This window comes from Leuciscus leuciscus (assembly GCF_965113295.1).
Source record: "Leuciscus leuciscus genome assembly, chromosome: 1".
NCBI lineage: Eukaryota > Metazoa > Chordata > Actinopteri > Cypriniformes > Leuciscidae > Leuciscus > Leuciscus leuciscus.
In genome coordinates this window covers 62,772,306-62,795,160 of record NC_138725.1, presented here as the reverse complement: position 1 = coordinate 62,795,160, position 22,855 = coordinate 62,772,306, and the positions used below count along the sequence as shown (strand labels likewise).

Below are 22,855 nucleotides of genomic sequence, written 5' to 3'. Positions count from 1 at the left end.
GCAAGGCCACACTTGAACGTGAGTGTGCGTTAGAAATCAGGAATCGTGAGAGAACGGTGTGCTTGGTATGTTTTTCATCTTCAAACCAAATTTGTCTCAGCCGACAATGTTTAAATCCCGTCTGGCTTCCCATAATGTTTACGCATTAGGTCAGTAGGCGGAGAGAAGGAGGTCTTTTGTGTCTTTTCGAATGTATTCGACCACTTGAGTGTCTACACTACGAAAGCAATCCGGTCAAATGCGCTTTCGACTACCTCTGAAAAGTTTTAGAACCTGTTTATACCTGTTTTTACCTTCCATCACATTTACTTGTGATCCGTTAGAACAAAACGCATCTTATTACCAGGTGTAAACAGGGCCTAGGTGTTTCTCGGGAGAAAATAATTGCTAAAACGAATTGCTTTTCTTGAAGGATAGTTTGTAGGTGTTACTGAATGAAAGTGTCTCAATGCGTTTTTAACTTTTGATCTGAACACAGTGTCAACAAAATATATGAGATCTGAGAAAATGTATTTTGCGTTCTCATGCAAATGTTGTGTATTCCTCAGAGAAAGTTTGAGTTTGCTCACAAAATGTTTCCATTCTGCAAAGTTTCTCGGGGGAAACCTCCCATCTCATATTTCCCCAGCACCATGTCCCTTTAGGGGCTCAGTATACTTTTTCCTTCTCTCACAAATGTTTTGGGTTCCCCCAAGTAACTTTGCGTTCGCTCTCAAAATGTTTTCCGGTCTGCAAAGTTTCTTGGAGGAACGCAAAAAGCATTGAAATATTTTTTTTTTTCCTGCCATCTCATATTTTTCACACCACCATGTGACCATAGCTCCATAGTGCGGCACAGGTATTGTTTTTTATAATTATTATTATCAAATTCGTTACACTTGAATAATTGAAAGGTCTTAAATTAAGCAAAATTTTACTAACAGCTTTGGGTAATTAATGAATGAGCCTTTAAACAATCTGGCCTCATTTTCACTCTGCTGTAATAATTAGTGTGAGACATAATTAAACGTGTCTGAATGGTGGTGTGTTACTCACTTTATCACTGACTTCTTAAATGTTTCGTACACGGTCGGTGGTCGTAAGGCATTTGTTAATAAGGTGAATCCTTAAATAATAAGTATACCCTACTAGAAACTGATTGAAGATCAAAACTGTAATTTGAGTTATGGGTCATTTCTGTTGCGCAGTACATTTTAATGTTCCCATACGTCTGAAAATATTGGGTAAAATATTGACCTCACAGTTTTTGAAAGAAAATACATTTGTTAATTTTCAAAATTAAGGGAACCTGAGGATACATTTTTAATGATTACTTTAATTGGAATCGAATTTCTTAAAAAAAAATTAAATAAAAATAAAAACACTTGTTGAGAGAATATGCAAGATGTTCTTCTTTTAAACATTATTTCAATAAAACGTTTTTGGACAAAATATTGTTTTAATTGTATTTAGTCTTCCCATCAACTTTTGCATCCAGAATTAAAATTTTGCATCATGTTTGGTTACTATACTGTACATGTGAAAAATAATCAAATGTTTGCATCAATGATGTTACAACACTTCTACTATATTTATGGTGCTTTTTTTCAGAGCAGAGTAGACCAATCACAACATACTGGGTCATCTGACCAATCAAAGCAGAGTAGACCAATCACAACAGACTGGGTCATCAGACCAATCAGAGCAGAGTAGACCAATCACAACAGACTGAGCCATCTGACCAATCACAATAGACTGGGCCATCAGACCAGAGTAGACCAATCACAACAGACTGAGCCATCTGACCAATCACAATAGACTGGGTCATCTGACCAATTAGAGCAGAGTAAACCAATCACAACAGACTGAGTAATAGATCTGGGGCACGTTCAAGTTCAAAACGGTGCGCAACGTTTTGCTACGGTTTCCGGGTTGAACGTCATGTTTCCTGGAAACGGCGTGCACCGGTGTGCAACGGGGTTTGAGATACGTTTTCTCTTGTTTGGTGGGTGTGTCAGAACTGCAGTCCAATCAGCAGCAACATGTATATAAAACACGGGGTATTAAAGTGAACTTGCACAATGGGTTCAAGGAAAGTAATTTACAAATGTGTTCGATGCAGCTCGGTATACGCAACAACTGAGGATATTAGAAGACATGTTTGTCGTAAGTTTTATTGTAAAAATATAGGATATCAACATAATGATGTAGTTGTTTATATTTTTAGCTTCATTGCAAGTATATGACATTTGGTATAGAAATAAACAATGGTAATGAAGTACTTTTCCTAAAAATGAGAAAGAAAATACAGGGTATTAAAACAGTATGAACTACAAATAAAGTCAGTATGTGAGGCTAAATAGATGTGCTTCCATTTCAGTTTCAGCAATCCCTTCACTCGATTGGGATGTTCTCTTTTGTTCTGGGTGGCAAGTGCAGTAACTGTAACATCAGGCATATTTTGTAGTATTAAACACATATTCATATCGACTTCATCAGGCTCTGAAAATTCTTCACAAAGAACACAAAGAATGGTCTTCTCAGCTGCCATAGTTGCAACTCTTGCATCATCAGAACAGTGTGTTCAACGCATCACCGTTTCTGTTTAAAAAACGTTGTGCAACGTTTTGTCGGGGCTGAACGCAGCCCTGACCAATCAGAGTAGAGTAGACCAATCACAACAGACTGGGCAACAGATCTGGCCAATCAGAGCAGAGTAGAGCAATCACAACAGACCGGGGGTGCTTCTCATTTCTTAGGCCCTGTCCCAAATGGCACACTCCGGACTTGTGGACTTCCTCAGAGTCCACACTTTGGTGACGTCATGTAGTGCAGACCTATAGGGCCCTTGGTGCGAGTCCACGAGGGCGCATTGAGAGGTATTTTTGGGACAGACTTGATCGGCATGCCGGAAATAACGGTCTAGTTGTTGTTGGAAAGGAGAAATCACATTTTTGCGCTCCGACGTCTTATCTGCATGTCAACTACACAGCCTAATTTTACAGTTCTATATTTTGATATTGTGCATATCACCTGGGCATTAGACAATAGATACATCATGCTTATTTAAATGATGTATACAGTTGAACATAAAAATACATAATGTTCCATTTGAACTAAGATTACAATTTTAAAACATAATTTAAACATAATCTTTTCAATTTACAGGTTTCAATATTCATACTATGTTTACATATGACTCAGTGAAGCCCTGACATTCGGTTCTATTTATTTAATGAATCATAATGCGATCATATTATTAAACGCGCTATTATTATGTTTGAGACATCAACCACTGGTCGATGACCATAATGTTTGTATAAACTGTAGGTTACAACTGGTAAAATGTACATTTAGGTCATAAAAACAGTAATATTTTCTTCTCAGCCATGTCAACAATTATCCGTGAGTGAAATCTCCTCCCATCTGTTGTCTGATTGGCCTTTCGCAAGGATTCCTGGGTAGTTAAAGTGCGTGGAGCCTGCTTCTATGCGGGCTTCGTGGAAGACCGCTTCAAGGGTACAAAGGGGGCGCTGCTGAGCACACTTCAGAGCGGTAAAATGCTGAATGGGACGGCCTACGGACTCGTAGACTCAGCGAGCACGCGCAATTCAAGTCCACAAGACCGAAAGTCTGCATGAAGTGCGCCATTTGGGACAGGGCCTTATTTGTGCATCCTCGTTTCCTTTCCTCGCTTCCTTTCCTCGCGTCTCAGCTCCGCCCCCTGTAGGATGCGAGGGAAGGCTGCAAGGAAAAGACGCGAGGACGGAGGAATCGAATGTAACTTTTTTTTATACATTGGAATACTTGATCATTTGAGCGTCACTTCACAGCGTCATCAGCTGCGCTCAAAGGATCTGCCCTTATGTTGTTCAAGTTTGTTTATTTAAGAAATTCATAATAAATAATAATAAAGCAAGATACCCTGTTTAAATATGTGAGATGTGTGGTTTATTTAAACTGCAAAGGTAAAGTATAAATTAAAATGATTGTGACCGATGTGAAGGGGGAGGAGAAATTAGACGTGCGTCACGTTTAAGTCGATAAAACTCTTCCGCATAGGATACACCTGTGTATCCTCGCTCGTGACTCCTCAGGAAGCCTCCTGATCCTCGATCCTCGACTCCTCGCGGTGCAATTAGAGAATTGAGATGTCCTTCAAGATGGCTGAGCTCGATCGGTTTCCGGGTCATAGGATGGAGGACGGAGGAGAGAGGAGACGAGGAGGGATATTGAGGGATATTGAGAAGCACCCCGGGCCATCTAACCAATCAGAGCAGAGTGACCAATCACAAGAGACTGGGTCATTTGACCAATCAGAGCAGAGTAAACCAATCACAACAGACTGGGCCATCTGACCAATCAGAGCAGAGTAGACTTGCGTAAGGAGGAACGAACAACCCATTTGCACTGTATATTATGAGAAAATGAATGTGTTTTTTGACTTAGATGCATGTAAACCTATTGAAGACCAAAACAAAATTAGGAACCTTTAAAATAGCACAATTGGGGCATTTTTATGACATCCTCCAAGATGTGACATAATTTTCCATTTTTTAAAGTGTAAAAAAAATACTGCATAACAGAAAAAACCCTAAAGAAAAACTCAATATTACAAAACAAAGGTAACTAATATATGTCATGACATGGAATGAAAAATTTATCAGGAACCTGAAGATGACATTCTTCTCAGTGGCGACCTTGAAACACTCTTTCTTAATCAGAGATCATCTTGGTAATGATCACATTGTGTGTCAATTGGGGAAAAAAGGGAACAGAAAGCTGAATGGAGGAGGATTTGTGTCGTTCGTCCTCCTCAGTCCACCCCAGTCCATCTGTATACACATGTCTACCCACATGTATATATGTATGTATCCACGGTCTGCCATGCTCAAGAGATTAAAACCAATGGCCCGAAGCAGCTGGACGTCCGCCTGGCGTTAGGCTCCATCACATGACCTGAAACAGTTGGTCGCCTCAGCGTTAGGCATCAGTGCCACATAAGGACATTAGGGTTTCCTGTAACACTCAGCTAATGGTTTCCAGGAACCCACCCTACGATGCTTTCAACTCAGACAGCATGGACTTCAGAGATGATAACAAAGGGCAATAATTAGATTTCATGCTTATTCTATGCAAATGGAAATCAATCAAAGCGGGAATCTTCAGAAGGAGCTCCATAGACATTAGTCAGAGTAGATGCCATGTTTAGTTTGTCATGGAGGAAAATGAGGCTGTGAGGGATAACACTACAGTCTGTTGAATGCGTCATATTGTTTTGCATCTCACTGTCATCATTGAAACAAGTTTTAAACAATTTTATTATATCTAGGACCTCGAAACATTAAAATTATTTTGTTCATGTCAAATTAGTTCACACAAACATTAGTACATTGATGCCCCATATTTGAATATCTGCATGCACAAATTACTTAGATTTCAGTTCGTTCCTCACAAAGTTATCGTATGACTTGAAAAAACTTGAAATACAGTACATGAGGCATACTTTTATGGTGCATTTATGGCGCTTCTTGTGCTTTTTTAACAGCCCCAGTCACTATAATAAAGGTTCTATATTCACATATGATATATGAAGTTCATACATGAAGAACCTTTAAAAACCTTTCCATTGTACAAAAAGTTCTTTATAATGGAAAAGGAAAACTCTTCAGTGAAAAGTTCTTTGGGGAACCCAAAATAGTTCTTCTATGGCATCACTGTGGCAAATAAAATAAAATAAAATAAAAACTTTTGGAGCCTTTATTTTTAAGAGTGTATGCTTTCATTGTATATAATGAACAGTGTCAACATCCAGCTAACCATCTCCTTTTGTGTTCCACAGAAGAAAGAAAGTCATACATGGTTGAAACGACATGAAAATGAATGATGACTTAATTCAAATTTTCTTTGAGTGAACTGTTCCTTTGAATAATATGTCTACTCTGACTGTGGCCTATAAAATGACCCTCTGTAGTCCACATTGCTCTACCCACAGGTACATAGAGGTGTAGTGGTGATGCATTGGCTAAAGGTCTGGGCTGATAAGCCAAAAGTTCAAACCCTGGAAGACATGGTATAAATTAGTGCCAGTGTGTTTCCAAGAAATGTTCATGCTCTATTTGCATGAAAAATGAAGATGACATATTTGGATATATTAGAAACACTCCTTTGCAGGCAGCTCACTGTCTCCACTGATTTATCGTGATTTAGGGCATAATTAAAAATGTAATCAACTTAATTTGTTAAAGTAAATAACTTAATCAATATTTGCTGAGAAAAGCCCCAAAATTAATATAAATGAAAGAGATTACATTATTGTGGCAGACGAGAGGACTGAACTGACAGTTTGCACTCTGGCCGCAGAATTCAAAAGAATGAGTTTTGCATTTCTGCTGAGGTGTTACTTTTTTATTTATTTTTTTCTCGCTGCTTGAGAATCTGCCTTTTATTCTTGTCTATTTTATGCGAAAAAAAAAAGAAAAAAAAAAAAAATATATATATATATATATATATATATATATAAACAAATAAGTTGAACGCATTGAGGCAGCCTTTATTGTGATTATATGTGTACACAAGCTTTTTCATTAGCATACCGTTCTAATCTTTGTTTTCTTCACTTTGTGTTGTCTGCTGGACTTGTCCTCTTCCTCGCTCAAGCCTCAAGCCATTTCTCTCTCTCTTTTTCTCCTCCTCTACTGATAGGATTCGGAGAGCTATTCTCAAGGTGACTCTTAACATCTGGGAAAATTTATGGAGTGTGAGGTAATTTATTCAGGGCGAGGATGTGCAGGGAATGCTGCTTCATAGCAGCTCTCTCTATGAAGAATATCAATTATTGTGTGTGCGCGTGTAAGCTATTGGCATATAGAAGTACCGGTATCATGAAATTAACATGTGATGAGATGACAGAAGATCACTAGGGCGCCTCTCAAATTCAATAAATCAGAATGAGTGCTTCAAATGCTGCATGGGTTGATTGGTGGAACTGTGGGTAAGTGACAGCGTGCCACTTCATTGAAGCGCAGAGATGCCAGTTTGCCCAGACACAGAAGCAAAGCACTGTCCCCAAAGAAATATAAATCTAATCAATGGATGTTATGACTCACTCTGGTATAAACTGAACACTGTGATAATGGCCTTCGTTGAAAAAGAGGGACAGAGCCATAAAAGTGCTGATTTGATTCCGATGGCAGCGTGAAATTATTCGTCAAAAATATTCGAATATTCGAAAACACACAACATTTTTTTTTAGTTAACTAAAAAAAAAAAGTGATAATAGTCAATTATATTTGAGAACTGTCCTGCGTGAGCTGAAGCTAAACAGTGAAGAAAATGGTAATTCTGAATTGCTAGTGGGTTAACATATTCGTATAGGCATATTCGCCTACATACGAGATTAATCAGTAAAGATTAGCCTATACAGCATATGTGAAAAATAGCGTGAACGTACCAGGCTATAAGCTCTTATCGTAACAAAGCGCAAAACATGTATAGTGAATAATTAAAGCATGAATTCATAACAAGTTACATTTTTACATGTTTAAATATTTTGCACTCTAAAATTTCATTGACTAAATAAAAAACGAAAACGGTGTAAAAAATTAACATTGCCCAGAACCAGCATTGTGACTTTAGTATGTACACTGTAAAAAAAAATCAGTTAAATTTACGGTAAAATACTGGCAGCTGTGATTGCCAGAAATTTACCGTAAAAAATACTGTAGAAACATTTTAGATTTTACAGACTTTACTTAAATTTACAGTAATAAACCATATTTAATGATCTGATATAATGTTAATTTACTGACCTATTGAAATATTTATATCTATTTTGTACTATAGATATACGCTGACAACCACCAATCACAGTGGAGATGAAAATCACATGATGAATCAAAGCTCATCACGAGCAGCGCTTACAACTAGAAAGTTAATACTAATATATAGAAGCTGCACAGTGTCATTCACACACACACTAATCACCATCATGGTAACACAAATAAAAAAAATAAAAAAATGCAATAAACATTAATTTCACAACATTAAATGTAACATAAAACCCTAATGTCATAACTGATCAGAAAAAACTAAGAAAACTATGAAGTAATATAGTTATTTCAACAAAAAATACATCAAATGTGAAGTGTCATGCAGGGAATTGTGGGAATGTGTAAATTTAATGGTATTTTACAGTAAAATTATATTAAATGTACAGTTAGATCTGTCACAGTTGTTTACCGTATATAGTATAAGGAAACTTTCTCTTAACCAATTAACAGTTTTTCACTAGCATTTTTACAGTCTTTGACCGTTAAAATAACGATCATTTTTTTACAGTGTAGGCCTAACATCATTCAGATTTTCTTCTGAAAAATGATTAATCTTGTTATGCTGTTATTCGAGCAGCTCATCTAACCACCCATGAGAGGCCATTTGCGTTGCCAGCAGAGAGGGACCTCCCGATGGGAGCCAGATCCATCTGCACGCCCATAAAATAATGGATGATGAAGATCAGATGCCATCATGGTCCGCAATCTGCCGCTGCCCAGCTCACACTGGCTTTACTGCCCATGTGCCACCTAACTCATGGTACACACTGATGAGCTCCCCAAGATGTCATGGCATCTGCCCACAAAATCGAGGCTCATGCCAATGCACACGGAAAAGGGCAGTGCTTACATTTTGCAGCCAGGGTCTGTTAGAACCTGGGTGGACGCCAACCATATTGTTGATGAGGTCTTTACTATCTGCACTAATACCTAATACACTAATACAGAGGGCCTCATTTATAATATGTTGTATAGAAACCGTCCTACATTTGATCTTACGATCTTTCCACTCATACAACTGCAAACTCTTCCTTTATTTAACTACACAAAAGAATTCAGCATTCATTGATCACAGCTATAATGACATTGTATGATCTGCCATGTCAACAGTCCCACCTTTCTTATTAGATACAATTAAATAAGGCCTCTTGAAACCATTATTCATCTCAGCGCCGTTATGAAAAATGATAGCTCATATAGGCTTGAAAATGTATTGCCTGAAGAACTGATCTATCATCAAGCTTTGATAAATCTTAGCTGTGAAGGGCTTTCAGTACTGCTGTTGCTTTTGTTTCCTTCAAAAGTTATCGTAGAAACCTTAACCTTCTGCTCTTCAGCCATACCCAATTTCCCCCTGAAACCCCGTCTGAGGTTAACAGGACCTGATGAAATAGATCCATCCATCACGTCCTAGTTATCATCGTATGTTTCTCTCTCACTCATGTACATTCATGAGCCTCAAAGTCATCTAACTAGTTTCTGCCAATGTCCGATTATTCATGTTGTAGCTCACACAAACACCATTATAGATCAGAGTGCGGAGATGACAGGATAAGCCTCAGATTGTTTCTCCATGCTAACTGCATTCTCTTTTTGAGATGAGACAATAAATCTTGTGATTGGGAAGTTGGCGGATAAAGTTGTTCTGATAACAATGACCGGGGAAATGAATCGCACACACATACACAGACCAAATCTCCCTTAATGAAAAGCTTCTTCTGTCAGCAGCTTTGAATGACACTGTTACACGTGCTTTCTCTCTCTCTCCACCAACCCACCACACCCCTGGTACAGCTGAAAGGAGAGTTCAAGGTTTCATTCTTCATTCAAGAGCGTGATCCTCGTGGTCACTTTTGCATCTTGTTCCATCTCAAGGGTACTAAATGAAGGTGGGTGGATGCTATAGGTCGATATCGTGTCCCTGCTTATTGGCTCACTGCCCAGATGTGCATCATCCTAAGTTGGCGTGATTAAGCATACTATTCCCCAGGGTCAATCAGCCCATTCGTCCAAACGTGATTATACTGACCTTTGCACTTTACAGGCGGAGCGCTGGAGCCCTTCCAGTCCTCCTGTGGCCCTCAGGAAGAGCTAAGACCACAATGGTGCTCAACAGGAAAGATGAATGTTAGCAACCCACGTCACATCTTAAAGACATAGGAAGGTGAGATGGATTAAACTGTTCTCGGAGAGTATGCAACTGCCACGCTGAGTCAGCATTTGACCTACTCGCCATGCATCGACTTCACCACAGGCTGCTTCAAAACATGAGGTCAGCAAATAAAAAAACGCTGTTTAATATCATACTGTGTTCGTGTATGCCTTTTTAATGCAGTCTATGCATTCCCTGCACTGATTTACAGCAGAATCTGTAGATGTAATGGTTTTTCCATTTGGCAAGTATGAATAGTAATGCATTTGCCACTATGTAGAGCGAATCAAGAGTGAAATTGTATTCATGAAACATTCTTCCTCCTAGGTCATATATAATCTTGGCATACATTTATGTGGTTATATGCATGCAACATTTTGTAGAGACTGGTTTTCTAGACTCTATATTCCCAAGAAATTTAGATGAGCAAGGCAATTAAGTGAAAGTGTCTATAATATTGTTCACCAGCTACTGGATTAGCAGTTAATTACAGTACAAAATGCATGAGATTTCTACAAGAAGATGTCTAATGACTTGAAGTTTGATGAGTCTTTTCTACTCTACTTTGGTTTTCCTTTGCAGAAGACACAAAGACAGTAGTCCTTTTCAATTGGCCCTCAGGCCATCCCATCGTTTATTACACAGTGAAATAGCTGTGGAACTACAGAAGGTAAATCAATTCTTCACCATTCTTAAAATCATTTCTTAATTACATCAGTGGAGTGACAAAATTTGACAATGAATGGCTTTCTCAAACCCCTGGGTTTAGAAAATTCTTGGAAGACATTTTTGTGTGGCTATGTTATAAAATTCTCCAGTGGTTCTCCAGATTCAAAATGACTGAATGCCCTGGCACAAATAAAAACCAGATTTTCAATTCAAACCCTTTTGGTTTTAAAGCTGCCTTAAAACATGCTACATCCAATTGTTTGCAGAGAATGAGTGTAATTGGTGTAATGGCATTTAAAAACAGTTTAAATAACAATCAATAGATTATAGATTAAGAACAGTTCGTTATTATTTTTACTCTTATTTTTTAAAGTATATTGAAAGAAGTCTCCACAGTAATCACTTGTACATTCCCCCCTCCCATCCCTGCTGTCTTAGGGTATTATTGCACTGAGATTACCACCTTAAGCTTTTTTTGCGTTGAGCAGTCCCCAGCATTTTACCCTCACAGTTTGGGGGAAACAGTCTCTGGAGATCTCTTAAAAGGTCTTCAAACCTCTGACTCCAGACTAGATACCCTACCCCAAGGCCGTGGGGCATAGGGACTGTGTACGTTCCGTGCCACTAGAACCTGCCTGCGGTCCCTGCGCACGGAAGAGAACGGCACAGTGTGCAATGACTCCTCGTTTGAGCGCCCAGCCCCCTCATAACTTCCAATAGCAGTGTTCTGGTACAATACAGGTCTGCTGCCTAACCGGGGCACCAAGCTGGCATTATCCGGGCAATGGTTGACACATGGAAACAGGTGGCACGTGTCTTTGGAATGCTCATGGAAGTGAGCAGGTCCCTGCGGTAGAGGACTCAAGTACACAGGCAGGTCTGTGTAAGAGTTCAGGAACGTTGAGTAGTGTCCGTGCACTAGTGTGGAAGAGGAACGTCGCAGGGATGCCGTATTCTGTAGAATCGCCTCCCGGTACGAAGGAAGGCGGATGGACTTTGAGTACTTGAGCTTCTGCGTCTTATATGGGTAGGAGCCCATGTGGGCTGGGTCCAGATAGGCTGGCTCCACAGCCATGTTGTAGCGAAGGTTGTTACCAGCGCTGCCATACATCTTTGAAGGCTTGGGATTGGTCACCACCACTCGAGGGAACAGATCAGGCATGTTGATGCAACTGCTAGAAGATGCAGAGGTGGAGGGCTTCTCATCCAGCTGCCGGATCCTGTCACCACCCCACGTAGCCCTGAGAAAAGAGGCGCGACGGTTCATTTTATCTTTCCCCAGAAGAGGAACGTCATCCTTCTCCGGTTCTAGATACAACTTGGAGCAGGAGTTGCAGCTAGAGCCGGGTCTCTGGAAGTGGCTTCTTATGCAGGGAGTGGTATGGGAATGGTTTTCCACAAGGTGGTTGCTTTTAAGCTCAGCCAGACAGGACTGGGGAACATCATAATCATCCCTCCGTCGAGTTTCTGGAGATGCTGCTACGTAGCTATGAGACCTATTTTTGCGACCCAGACCTGGCATGTATTGTTTATGGCTTCCCGAAGGTTCCTGGTGTTCCACAAAGATGTCCGGTACCTGAAAGTCACGGTAAGAGACGTAGCGAGAGGTAGGGTGGTGACAGGACTGGTCCACGTACACGTGGGGTTTCGGGGCTGTAGGAGGTGGCGGGTCTCTCATGGCAATATGGGGACTACTGAGGCTAGATATGGGTAGCGTTCGTTCATAGATGTGGTGGTGGCTGGTGCGTGCGGGAAGAGTGTAGCGCAGTGAGGTAGGCCGTGTTCCCACATGAGGCTTCTCCAGCAAGTGCTGAGTGGTGCTGTCCACGTTTTGAGGGTATGGTGAGTGGTTGTCAGTAACGCTGGCGATGCAGGGCAGGCGACTATGGCTGAAGTCCGTTCCTATGAGGCAGGTGGGAAGACTAGGTCTGGCTGACTCTGGATCACGTCGACTCCAGTTCTCTATGGTCTTTGTGGCATTGTCCAGGGAGTTTTCAACTCTTGCAGATGAGACAATGTCCTTAGCGGTTTGGAGCATCTTCAGCATGTTGGCCTGAGTGTAACTGGTGGTGACATCCGGGTTCTGCATGTTCCCTTTACGGTCCGCGTCTTCCACACCGTTAAAGCAGCTGTAGATTCCCTTCAGGGAAGAAATAAGGAAAATTGAGCCAGGCATTTTGGAGTGCATTCACCTAAACAGTTCTTTGTGCCATAGCAAACAGAATTATAAAATGTTTCACCTCATAATATCATTCAATCTATCTACTTAAAAGCTATCCATTGTATATTGTCTTACTGAGAAAATAAAGTACAGTCCTAATGAATGGCAAAGGTCTGACAAAATCAAGTTTCTATATTTTTTCTGCAATTACCTATATGAATTAAAGTCATAAATTACTTTTACCACATCAAAATTCTATTAGCTGATTTTACATGTGGTTAATTATCCAAAGAACTGTTAGTGGCTGATAAGATTCTCTGTTTATCAGTATTATAATTATCTCTGAAAGTGGCTGTAAGTAGTCAATAGAAAAGTATTGTAGCTGCCTATGCATTTGTAATATTCCACCTTTAAATGAGGTCTTCAAGTTTGTTAAGCTTATGAATGTGCTTAAAAAGGGCTTTGGAATCTATGCCATAACCCCAAGACCCTCATTTAATTTTAACAGCTTTTTCCTTGACTTTTGGTGCTAATTCACTGCCTGGAGTTCCCCTGAAAATCAATTTCACCACGTTTATGTTTCTAAAGTCTCTGTTAAGGTATGTTTAACCTTTCTTTGTACAATTCTCATTTTAACTATGTTCTTTCTTGTTGATATATTTTGCTACATGCATGTTCTTGCAAATTGCTTTGGTAAAAAAATTGAAAAATAAGGTTTTTCATTTTGATTTAAATACTTTGCATTATGCACCATATAGTAGACTGGATTCATAAAAAAAAATCTGTAAAATTTACCCTGCTAATAGCCAGCAAGAAGTCCAAACGCTCAGACTTGTGGACAGAATGCCGTAGCTTCCAGTACAGTAGATGTTCCCATGCAAAGACAAGCAGACTGAGACCCATAGCAACTAGAAGCATGTAAAACACTCCGGCCATGTTGTCAATGTCCAGCTTAGAGCTCATCACCTCTTTCTTCTCGTTACGACAGATACCAGTGAGCCACACTGTCTGCAGCTTCTGAGTCTCACCTGCGATAAGACATAATACATTTCAGTCAGACTTTTGAAGCAGAGCTCCTCTAGATAATGTAAGTTTCTGAGGTTACCGTCTGCAAGGAACTGAAGAAGAGCGAGGTCTATGGGGCGCTTCCAGCGAGATTCTTTCTGAAGGGCGATGCCGTAGCCTGTCGTGGCAAATACCTTCCCGCTACCGATGGTCACCAATTTACACCCTTCGTCTTTGCCGGCCATGTAGTTAAGCACAGCTGCATCATATATGAAGGCATCCAGCTTCCTGTTAGCAGTAAAGAAATGATGCACGTTAGTGGAGAAGATTATACGCAGGGGGCAGATTTGTTTCAGAGATTCAGGTGACAAACTACAGGAAACACACCCAGTTTTGAGACTGTTGAGAGCATCCTCCACACCTTTTTGGTTGTACTTAACCATGTGGGAATGCATTTCGGGATAATTGCTCCTTATGTTTCGTTCTGTGCTGCCATTGGGCACGGTCCCAAACCGGAATGGAGGATATTGGTCTTGCGGTCTCTGGAACTGAAAGTTAGAATTTCAACAAGTTAGCATGTTTAAATTGAACTATAAGAACAAAGTACAGTCCACGTGATAAAAATACATCCCTGGATGAGTAACTTAGTTAAGGATTAGTACATTTCAATAGATTCCAGCACCGCTAGATATGCCAGTAATGGCTTTTGCCTGGGAAAGCTATGCTGCTAGAAAGCGTGATTGATTTTGCTTTAAGCTGGATTTTTGCATGGGAATTTATTCTAGGTTCAGCCTTCGTCTTCACCCTCATCCAAGGATTCTCACGATTCTGTATCTGCAAATGCTACATTAAATACAATCTGAATCCAAGAGAGAAAATGACTGAAATTAATCCCCAGGAAGAAAGCTGGAAAAAATGGCTGCAGTGATAACACTCAGACCAAAGCCACTGGGTCATCAACGCTCTTTTCTGTCTCAACCCCCAAGTGCTTCTCAGTCAATTAATTCTGTGCTCTGTTTAAATTCTAACATTTGAACCTCAGATTTTCCTCACAAAGACAAGGAATTATCTCAGCTGTCTGGCCAAACATCCAAGGAATTCAATATTACTTTTCCCTTGCTAAATTTCTCCCCATTTAGTTTTTACGTGATTCTGGCCGTGTTCATTAAGTGCAGTTAATGTCATATCAAATAAATGTAATATAGCCACAAAGACAGCACTTCAGAACCCAAGGCATGAATAATTGTGCTGTAATGTAGGTAACCTTGCTACAGCAGTGTGAATGAATAGAAGGAGAACAGTCTCTAAGGAACAGGTGGATGTGATTGTATTCCGGCTGAGAGCATGTGACAGACTCCAGCGCCAGTGAATGCGTCATTTTAAGTGTATTTGCTGTCGTCTGAGAGAAGACAGTATAAGTGTTGTCTTTCATCTGTCCCGTGGCGCTGACCACATCAAAAGTCTACTGCTAACTAAGAAAAAATAGCTTCTAAATTTCTTCTAGGGATTTATGTATCTATACTTGTTTTGACATAACTGTTGTGCATTATAGGGTTAATTCACTCAAAATCTAAATAAAAAGTAATCAATTACCCTCACATCTTTCCAAACCAGTAAGACTTTCGTTCATCTTTGAAACACAAATTAAGATATTTTAAATAAAATCTGAGATATTTCTGACTCTCCACTGACAGCTACGCAACTACAACTTTGACGCTTCAAAAAGTTCATAAAGAGATCGTGAAACTAATCCATATGATTTGAGCGATTTAGTCAAAATTTTCTGAAGAGACTCAATCGCTTTATGAACAGATTGAATTTAGGCTTTTATTCACGTATAAAATTCACTCTCTCCCTGTCTCTTATTCTAATAAAAGTATGATTTTAATATAGTAATATAAATGATTAATTATTAAAATAAGTCAACATTGTAGTATATAAATAAAAAAATGTTTAGCTATCAAAGTTTGCAGTTTCAAAGCAACAGCCTGATCTGTATGTGATATTCTTGCCCTCTGGCTATTTTACCCTTCAGGCGTTTTGTTCTTTGTGTAATGCCTCCAAGGCACACTCCTGAATCTAAATTCATAGCAAAACATCTAGCTGTCAGTGTCCAAATCCCTGGTAGTCAACTCGTGTGGCTCTTTAATGACAGTGTTGTGGCTTAAAGTCTCACTTTGTCTTCAAAATTGCTATCTAACAGTTTCCATCTGAAGCTTGTCAGTTCTAACAGCTTTCAGTCTCATCATAAATCACTTCACCTTGATGTATCCCTACACAACCAACAGTGTCACACAGTTATATAGCTAGAACTCCGGTGAATTTTTAAGTTAATCTTGATTGTTTTACCTTTGTGAGTACTGTCTATAGAAAAAAAAACGAACCGGATCGGTGCTTGCAACGCAGAGCTGTTACAGTTAATGCCCAGAGCTCCCATTCAGCTAAAACGGAAGTTTTGGGGGCATAAACCTAAAGAGTGTCTTTGTGCCTCTTAACAGACACAAAATGCAATTAAAATGTCTGTCCAACATGAACAGGGCCCTTACATGACAACAAGATGCGTTTAGCAACTTAGCCATTGTTTAAACTCACCTAAATAGTGTTTTAGACGGCTAGCTGTAGTCTCGCGCTGAAGTCCCGTGGGAACTCAGTTGTAGCCGGAAAAGTGCGCGTGATTTTTTTTTCCCCAAACCACTTCAGCGGAAATCCCGCCCTGCAGCTGATTCTAAGGTTTTCATTGGTCATGTCAATCGTCACTGTAACCTAAACCAATTAAATCAGCTGCAGGGCGGGATTTCCGCTGAAGTGGTTTGGGGGAAAAAATCACGCACTTAGTGCAGGTGGGAGGAGCGTCGTGTTCCGGCTACAACTGAGTTCCCACGGGACTTCAGCGCGAGACTACAGCTAGCCGTCTAAAACACTATTTAGGTGAGTTTAAACAATGGCTAAGTTGCTAAACGCATCTTGTTGTCATGTAAGGGCCCTATTCATGTTGGACAGACATTTTAATTGCATTTTGTGTCTGTTAAGAGGCACAAAGACACTCTTTAGGTTTATGCCCCCATAACTGCCGTTTTAGCTGAATGGGAGCTCTGGGCATTAACTGTAACAGCTCCGCGTTGCAAGCACCGATCCGGTTCGTTTTTTTTTTCTATAGACAGTACTCACAAAGGTAAAACGATCAAGATTAACTTATTCACCGGAGTTCTCCTTTAAGCAACATTTAATTAACATGCAATTACACACATTTCAAAAACTCAACACAATCCTTGATTATTTTAATCCAGCCATCAGTACTGCTGAACACAGTAACCAGTTCACAGTACATGACATTCTTCAAAATATCTTCCTTTGTGTTCAGCAGAAAAAAGACATTTCACAGGTTTGGAACAACTGAGCAAATTATGACACTTTATCTTTGGGTGAACTATCCCTTTAATGTTTCAAACTGTCCATAAATGTCTTATTAAAATAACACAAATTAGTGATTAGTACTCCAATCACAGTATTTCATCATAAAAGGGTACATATCCACACATATTATCAGCCCAAATCCCTCTTATAGTTCCACAAAGTGACGACCTTAATTAAAACTCGCGCTCTAGAATGGCCTTTTGGCTAAGAGAGAGACGCTGGCAGCTCTTACCTTCTTGTCACTCAGTCCAGAAACAGTGTCGATGTACTGCTCCTGGATCATGAAGGCGGCCAGGTTGGCCGTGTAGCTGGCCAGGAAGATCACGGCAAAGAAGGCCCATACCAGCACCATGATCTTACTGGTGGTGCCTTTGGGGTTTTCAATGGGCACTGAGTTGTTGAAGACGATCCCCCACAGCAGCCAGACTGACTTCCCGATGGTGAACGTTGGCCCACCTGGATCTGAGATGCACAATATAAAGCTTCTTCATCATTTTTAATTGTATAGTTGATGTTGGGTTAAATTTAGAAATATTTCTATTGGTTTTTATTTATATAAAGTGAAAATAGACGTATTTTATCAGTAATAGATCAGATGCTATTTACTATGGAAGCTTGTTTCCGCCACAGAATAAAACATTTTAAAAGATAATTGCGACTTTTTATCTCACAATTGCGAGTCCACATCTCGCAATTCTGACTTTATTTCTCAGAAATGCGTGTTATAAAGTGAGAATTGCGTGAAATAAAGTTGCAATTGCGTGTTATAAAGTGAGAATTGCGAGATATAAAGTCAGAATTGCGTGAATTAAATTCTGACTTTCTTTTCTCACAATTGCGACTTTATATCACGCAATTCTGACATCTTTTCTCAGAATTGTGAGATATAAACTCAGAATTGTGAGATATAAAGTCCAATTCTACGGAAAAAAATACTTCTTTTTTTTTTACCCCAGAATAGTTTAAATCTTACAATTCTGACTTTATAACACGCAATTGCGACTTTATATCATGCAATTCTGACTTTATATCTCCCAATTGCGACTTTATTTCTCAGAATTGCGACTTTATATCTCGCAATTGCGACTTTATTTCTCGGAATTGTGACTTGATATATCGCAATTGCGACTTTATTTCTCAGAATTGCGACTTTATATCTCGCAATTGCGACTTTATTTCTCAGAATTGCGACTTTATATCTCGCAATTGCGACTTTATTTCTCGGAATTGTGACTTTATATCTCGCAATTGCGACTTTATTTCTCAGAATTGTGACTTTATATCTCGCAATTGCGACTTTATTTCTCACAATTCTGACTTGATATATCGCAATTGCGACTTTATTTCTCACAATTCTGACTTGATATATCGCAATTGCGACTTTATTTCTCAGAATTGCGACTTTATATCTCGCAATTGCGACTTTATTTCTCAGAATTGCGACTTTATTTCTCGGAATTGTGACTTTATATCTCGCAATTGCGACTTTATTTCTCAGAATTGCGACTTTATATCTCGCAATTGCGACTTTATTTCTCAGAATTGCGACTTTATATCTCGCAATTGCGACTTTATTTCTCAGAATTGCGACTTTATTTCTCGGAATTGTGACTTTATATCTCGCAATTGCGACTTTATTTCTCAGAATTGTGACTTTATATCTCGCAATTGCGACTTTATTTCTCACAATTCTGACTGAATTGTGAGAAAAAAGTCAGAATTGTGAGATAAAAAGTCGCAATTATTATTATTCAGTGGCGGAAACAAGCTTCCATAATTTACACCAAGTGAAAATAGCAGTATTTTCTTTGCACTAAGTGTAAATAGTTTTTAGATGCTATTTATACGTAGTGCAAATAGCGGCAGATACTATTTGCACATCAGTGTATTATAAAACAGTATGCAATAACAACATATTCAATGTATATGATTATATGCGTTAAAATCATAAATGAAAGCTGCATTATTGGTACATTAACTTGTCCCTGCCCTCTACACCTACCCAATAAACACTTTATTCCCACTATTAAATACCCGTTAGGCACTTTATTTACACTTTTCAAATATTTTCTTCATGTTTATTTAAAATAAACACCTCTCCAAGCAGATATATGATGGAAAAAAGAGAAGAATGAGTTTGGAAAAGGCAGATCGCGTCAAAAGCTAACACCACCTGGCCTACTCTCCACGCCACTACTCCTGTTATTATCAGAAGGGTTTATTTTGTAATTTTCTCTGGCTCAGACAATGGTGGGCGGAGTTAGTGTAAATAGCCTCTGCCAACAGGATGGGCTATTGGTACTTGGTGTAAATAGACACTCCATTAAATAATTCACTGGTGAATAATAAAAGCCATTGCCATCACAGTAAACATTATTATTTTCAAGGTCATTTACATTCATAAATAAAATCTGTTGTATGTATAAGCAACGAGATTAATTAGAAAGCAAAAAGAGACTTCTGCTGAAGTATCCTGCTCCGTAGATCCTCTTTCTCTCCTGAGAAAAAGGCCTAAATAATCTTATGTGTATCTCATCTAAAGAAACTCAAACTGTGCTCAAATTCTTAAGTCTGCCATCAAAACATCTCGATACAAACTCAAACATTTCTCAACAAGCTCTTCCAAAACCAGCTGATCTAAGCAGGTATCCACATTCATTCTATAGCCCTTACTGTATATCTCATTTGTGTCTATTTTTATATCTCCAAAATGTTATGACATACAAATTAAGATTCAGTTCAATTAAACAATATTTACCTGAGCTATGAAAGCACAGTCTCTGAGGGCTAAAATGTTCCTCTAATTACACAAATGACCTTTTCTCCTAGCTAATGTTCTGTCAAACCTGTCATGATTGATGAACAGAGTTTCAAGTTGCCACTGTTTCTGAAGTGTTAGTAGAGGCGGTGAACACTGACCTTTGGCACTGACCAGGCTGCGGTTGTAGCCCACAGGACTAAAGTATTCAAACACAAACACAGTCACCGCCACGACTGTAAGACACATGACAAACATCATCACCCACACCGCAGGGCTGTAGGGCTCTGAAAGAGAGAGAGAGACGAGACAAAGACAGATGAAGCAAAGGACGCCATTCCCAAATGACACTTTTTATTCTAGTAGGACTGCGAAGCCTTTTTAAATTCTGATACATGCAGAATGAGGTGCAAATTAAAGTCAACACGATTCATATCCCATTAAACAAGAGAAACACTCTCTCACACACGAGTAAGACTGCACTGTAAATATTTATAACTTGTTTTATGAAATGACAGTATGCAGTTGTATTTTACTATGAATTCTGGGTTCTGGGGAGGTTTATTGTTTACAGTATAATGGAAAAATGTGCAAAAGGATTTATGGGATGGCTAACGGACCACACCAGTGAAAATGAAATAGTTTCAACACAGGATATAAGATTCCCAAACCAACACTGATGTAGTTGTTAAAAAACTGGGCTGTAAAATGTAAAAAAAAAAAAAAAAAAACTATTAACATTTTAATAGACAGAAATATTAGGTGAAAAACTTAAAAAACTTAAGAAGAAATCAAATGTTTGTTGAAGTACTAAAATTACTAAAAGTAAAATAAAAATAAATCTAATTAGAAATATATATTTTTAAATAATATAACAAAAACTATAAAGCACATAACACAAATACTTGAACGTGAACTAAATTTAAAATGAAAAGAGAAAATATAAAATTATTTAAAAAAGATATTAAAAATGGTATAATATAACATAAATATTAGGGTGGTCCTTATTTTTAAAGTTTCCAATTGTCATGCTCTTAACCCTTTAAATTGTTCCTTTATATAAGAAAATACAGCATGCCAATTTTTATGGCAGTAACATAATAATTACTGGTAGCTCAATAGCTTTAAACTTTCTGAGATTGTGATGATTTTCATAAAAACAGATCATTTGAATTGGTATTGTACCTGGCTAGTAAAATTCCCCAAAAAATCTCCATAAAAGCATCTAATGCACCATATATTCCTAAATATGTATTTTAGATACATATCTCAGTTTACTTATTGTAGAAGCTAAATCCAAATTAATCCATCCATGACCCGGTTTAGCAGATTTACCTTTCCTGGTGGAATCAATACATATTTCTATTGATGATCACCTTGGTTATTGTTTGGGTTTAGAGCAAATTTTTTGGTTTAAAAAATTACATTACGTTCCTTGAAATTGACCCGGAATTTTGGCCGAATCAAGCAGATTATAAGGAGGCACAGGCAACCATACATGCAATGAAAGTAGTCAAAGATCACGCCGAGAGAGGAGTGGCTCTGATTCAAGAATACAATGGCTATCTCACACACTCTGAAGAACAATTGCAGTTTCTCCTTCATGTGGTGGAAGATCACCGACGGATCTATCCAGACTGCAGAAAGTCAACACTGGCTGCTGAGCATCAGAAATGAGGGATTGTTGAAAATGTTGTGCTTTTTTTGAGATTGTTGTCAGTGTTGCTCTGATTTCAATAAAATGTAGTTCATTTGCAGCAACTTTTAATATTACTTGCATATCACAATAATGCCACACCGCTTAACATACCGTAGGCAATCTTCCACATGATTGAGCTACCTCTAAATATCTATTTTTTTTGTCAACATTTTTGCATATTTCTAATTTTGAAGTCAAAAGGAACAGTTTAAGAGGTTAAGACACTAACATTTTGCAAAAAAAAAAAAATTGGACTTGATAAGGACCACCCTAATAAATATAACTAAAACAACACTGTTGTAAGTTTAAACCCTGCAGCTTTTGATCTGATTTGTAATCACATTACTGCGGTGTAATTTAAAATTCTACAAATGCAAAACTACCTTTCAGTGTCACAATTCATTCCAGCCCACGTAAGAATAACCTCCACCCAATTTTTGCCATTTTATGAGCACATTTTAATAATAATAACACTGTTCATGGAAAACTTTAGTTGATTCTTATATGATGTCCTGTCTATCTTATTTGAGTAATGAATGGGATCGAAGGGGCAAGTTTAGCTTAATTTCAATAATATACACATAATACTATTTACAGTGATATTTTACACCTGCTTTAGCTGTAAAAACATGACCAACTGAGCTGTTTTTCCTGTGTTTACAGTAAGTACTGCGATTTTGAATACTGTAAAATCACTGAGAAATGTCAGTCGGGTACTGTTCATTAAAAGTGCTAATTTAGTTTGTTTTACAGTAGTAATTCTTACCCAAGAAGGCTGACGGAGACACGGTTCCATTGCTCCTGGCCACCATCACACTGATGCCAGTCTCCACAAACGGCACAGAGAAGTCAATGATCTCAGAGCGCTCTTCGTTTATGGTCAGAGAGCCAATGGCCATGTCCGCTCGCTTATAAAATACCTGAGAAGAAAGATAAAAAAATAAAAATAAAATTGTATTATGCAATAGAGGTTAATTAAGAAGTGTCTAGACATCTATAGCAGACATTAAGTTAAATGACAGAATCTTCATTTTTGGGTGAACTGTTCTTTTAATGTCATGTCAGTAAACATGTTTGTTGTGGCTGTGTTAATCCAATAATCACTGTGTGTGTGTGTGTGTGTGTGTGTGTGTGTGTGTGTGTGTGTGTGTGTGTTTGCAGATTTACAGGCTCTCTCTCTCTCTCT

General features: G+C 38.6%; 1 protein-coding gene across 1 annotated transcript in view; it reads right to left on the bottom strand.

Annotated features, from left to right (window-relative positions):
- Positions 1–10,563: 10,563 nt before the first annotated feature.
- Positions 10,564–22,855, bottom strand: part of grin2ca (glutamate receptor, ionotropic, N-methyl D-aspartate 2Ca) — a 78,225-nt gene continuing 65,933 nt past the window's right edge. Inside the window, exons 8-14 of the mRNA XM_082163184.1 lie at positions 22,436–22,589; positions 20,132–20,257; positions 17,445–17,674; positions 14,186–14,346; positions 13,899–14,086; positions 13,589–13,821; positions 10,564–12,772 (exon numbers count right to left, since the gene is read on the bottom strand). Of these exons, the coding sequence (XP_082019310.1) occupies positions 11,183–12,772; positions 13,589–13,821; positions 13,899–14,086; positions 14,186–14,346; positions 17,445–17,674; positions 20,132–20,257; positions 22,436–22,589 (2,682 nt within the window). The 3' untranslated portion in view covers positions 10,564–11,182. The remainder of the gene's footprint in view (positions 12,773–13,588; positions 13,822–13,898; positions 14,087–14,185; positions 14,347–17,444; positions 17,675–20,131; positions 20,258–22,435; positions 22,590–22,855) is intronic.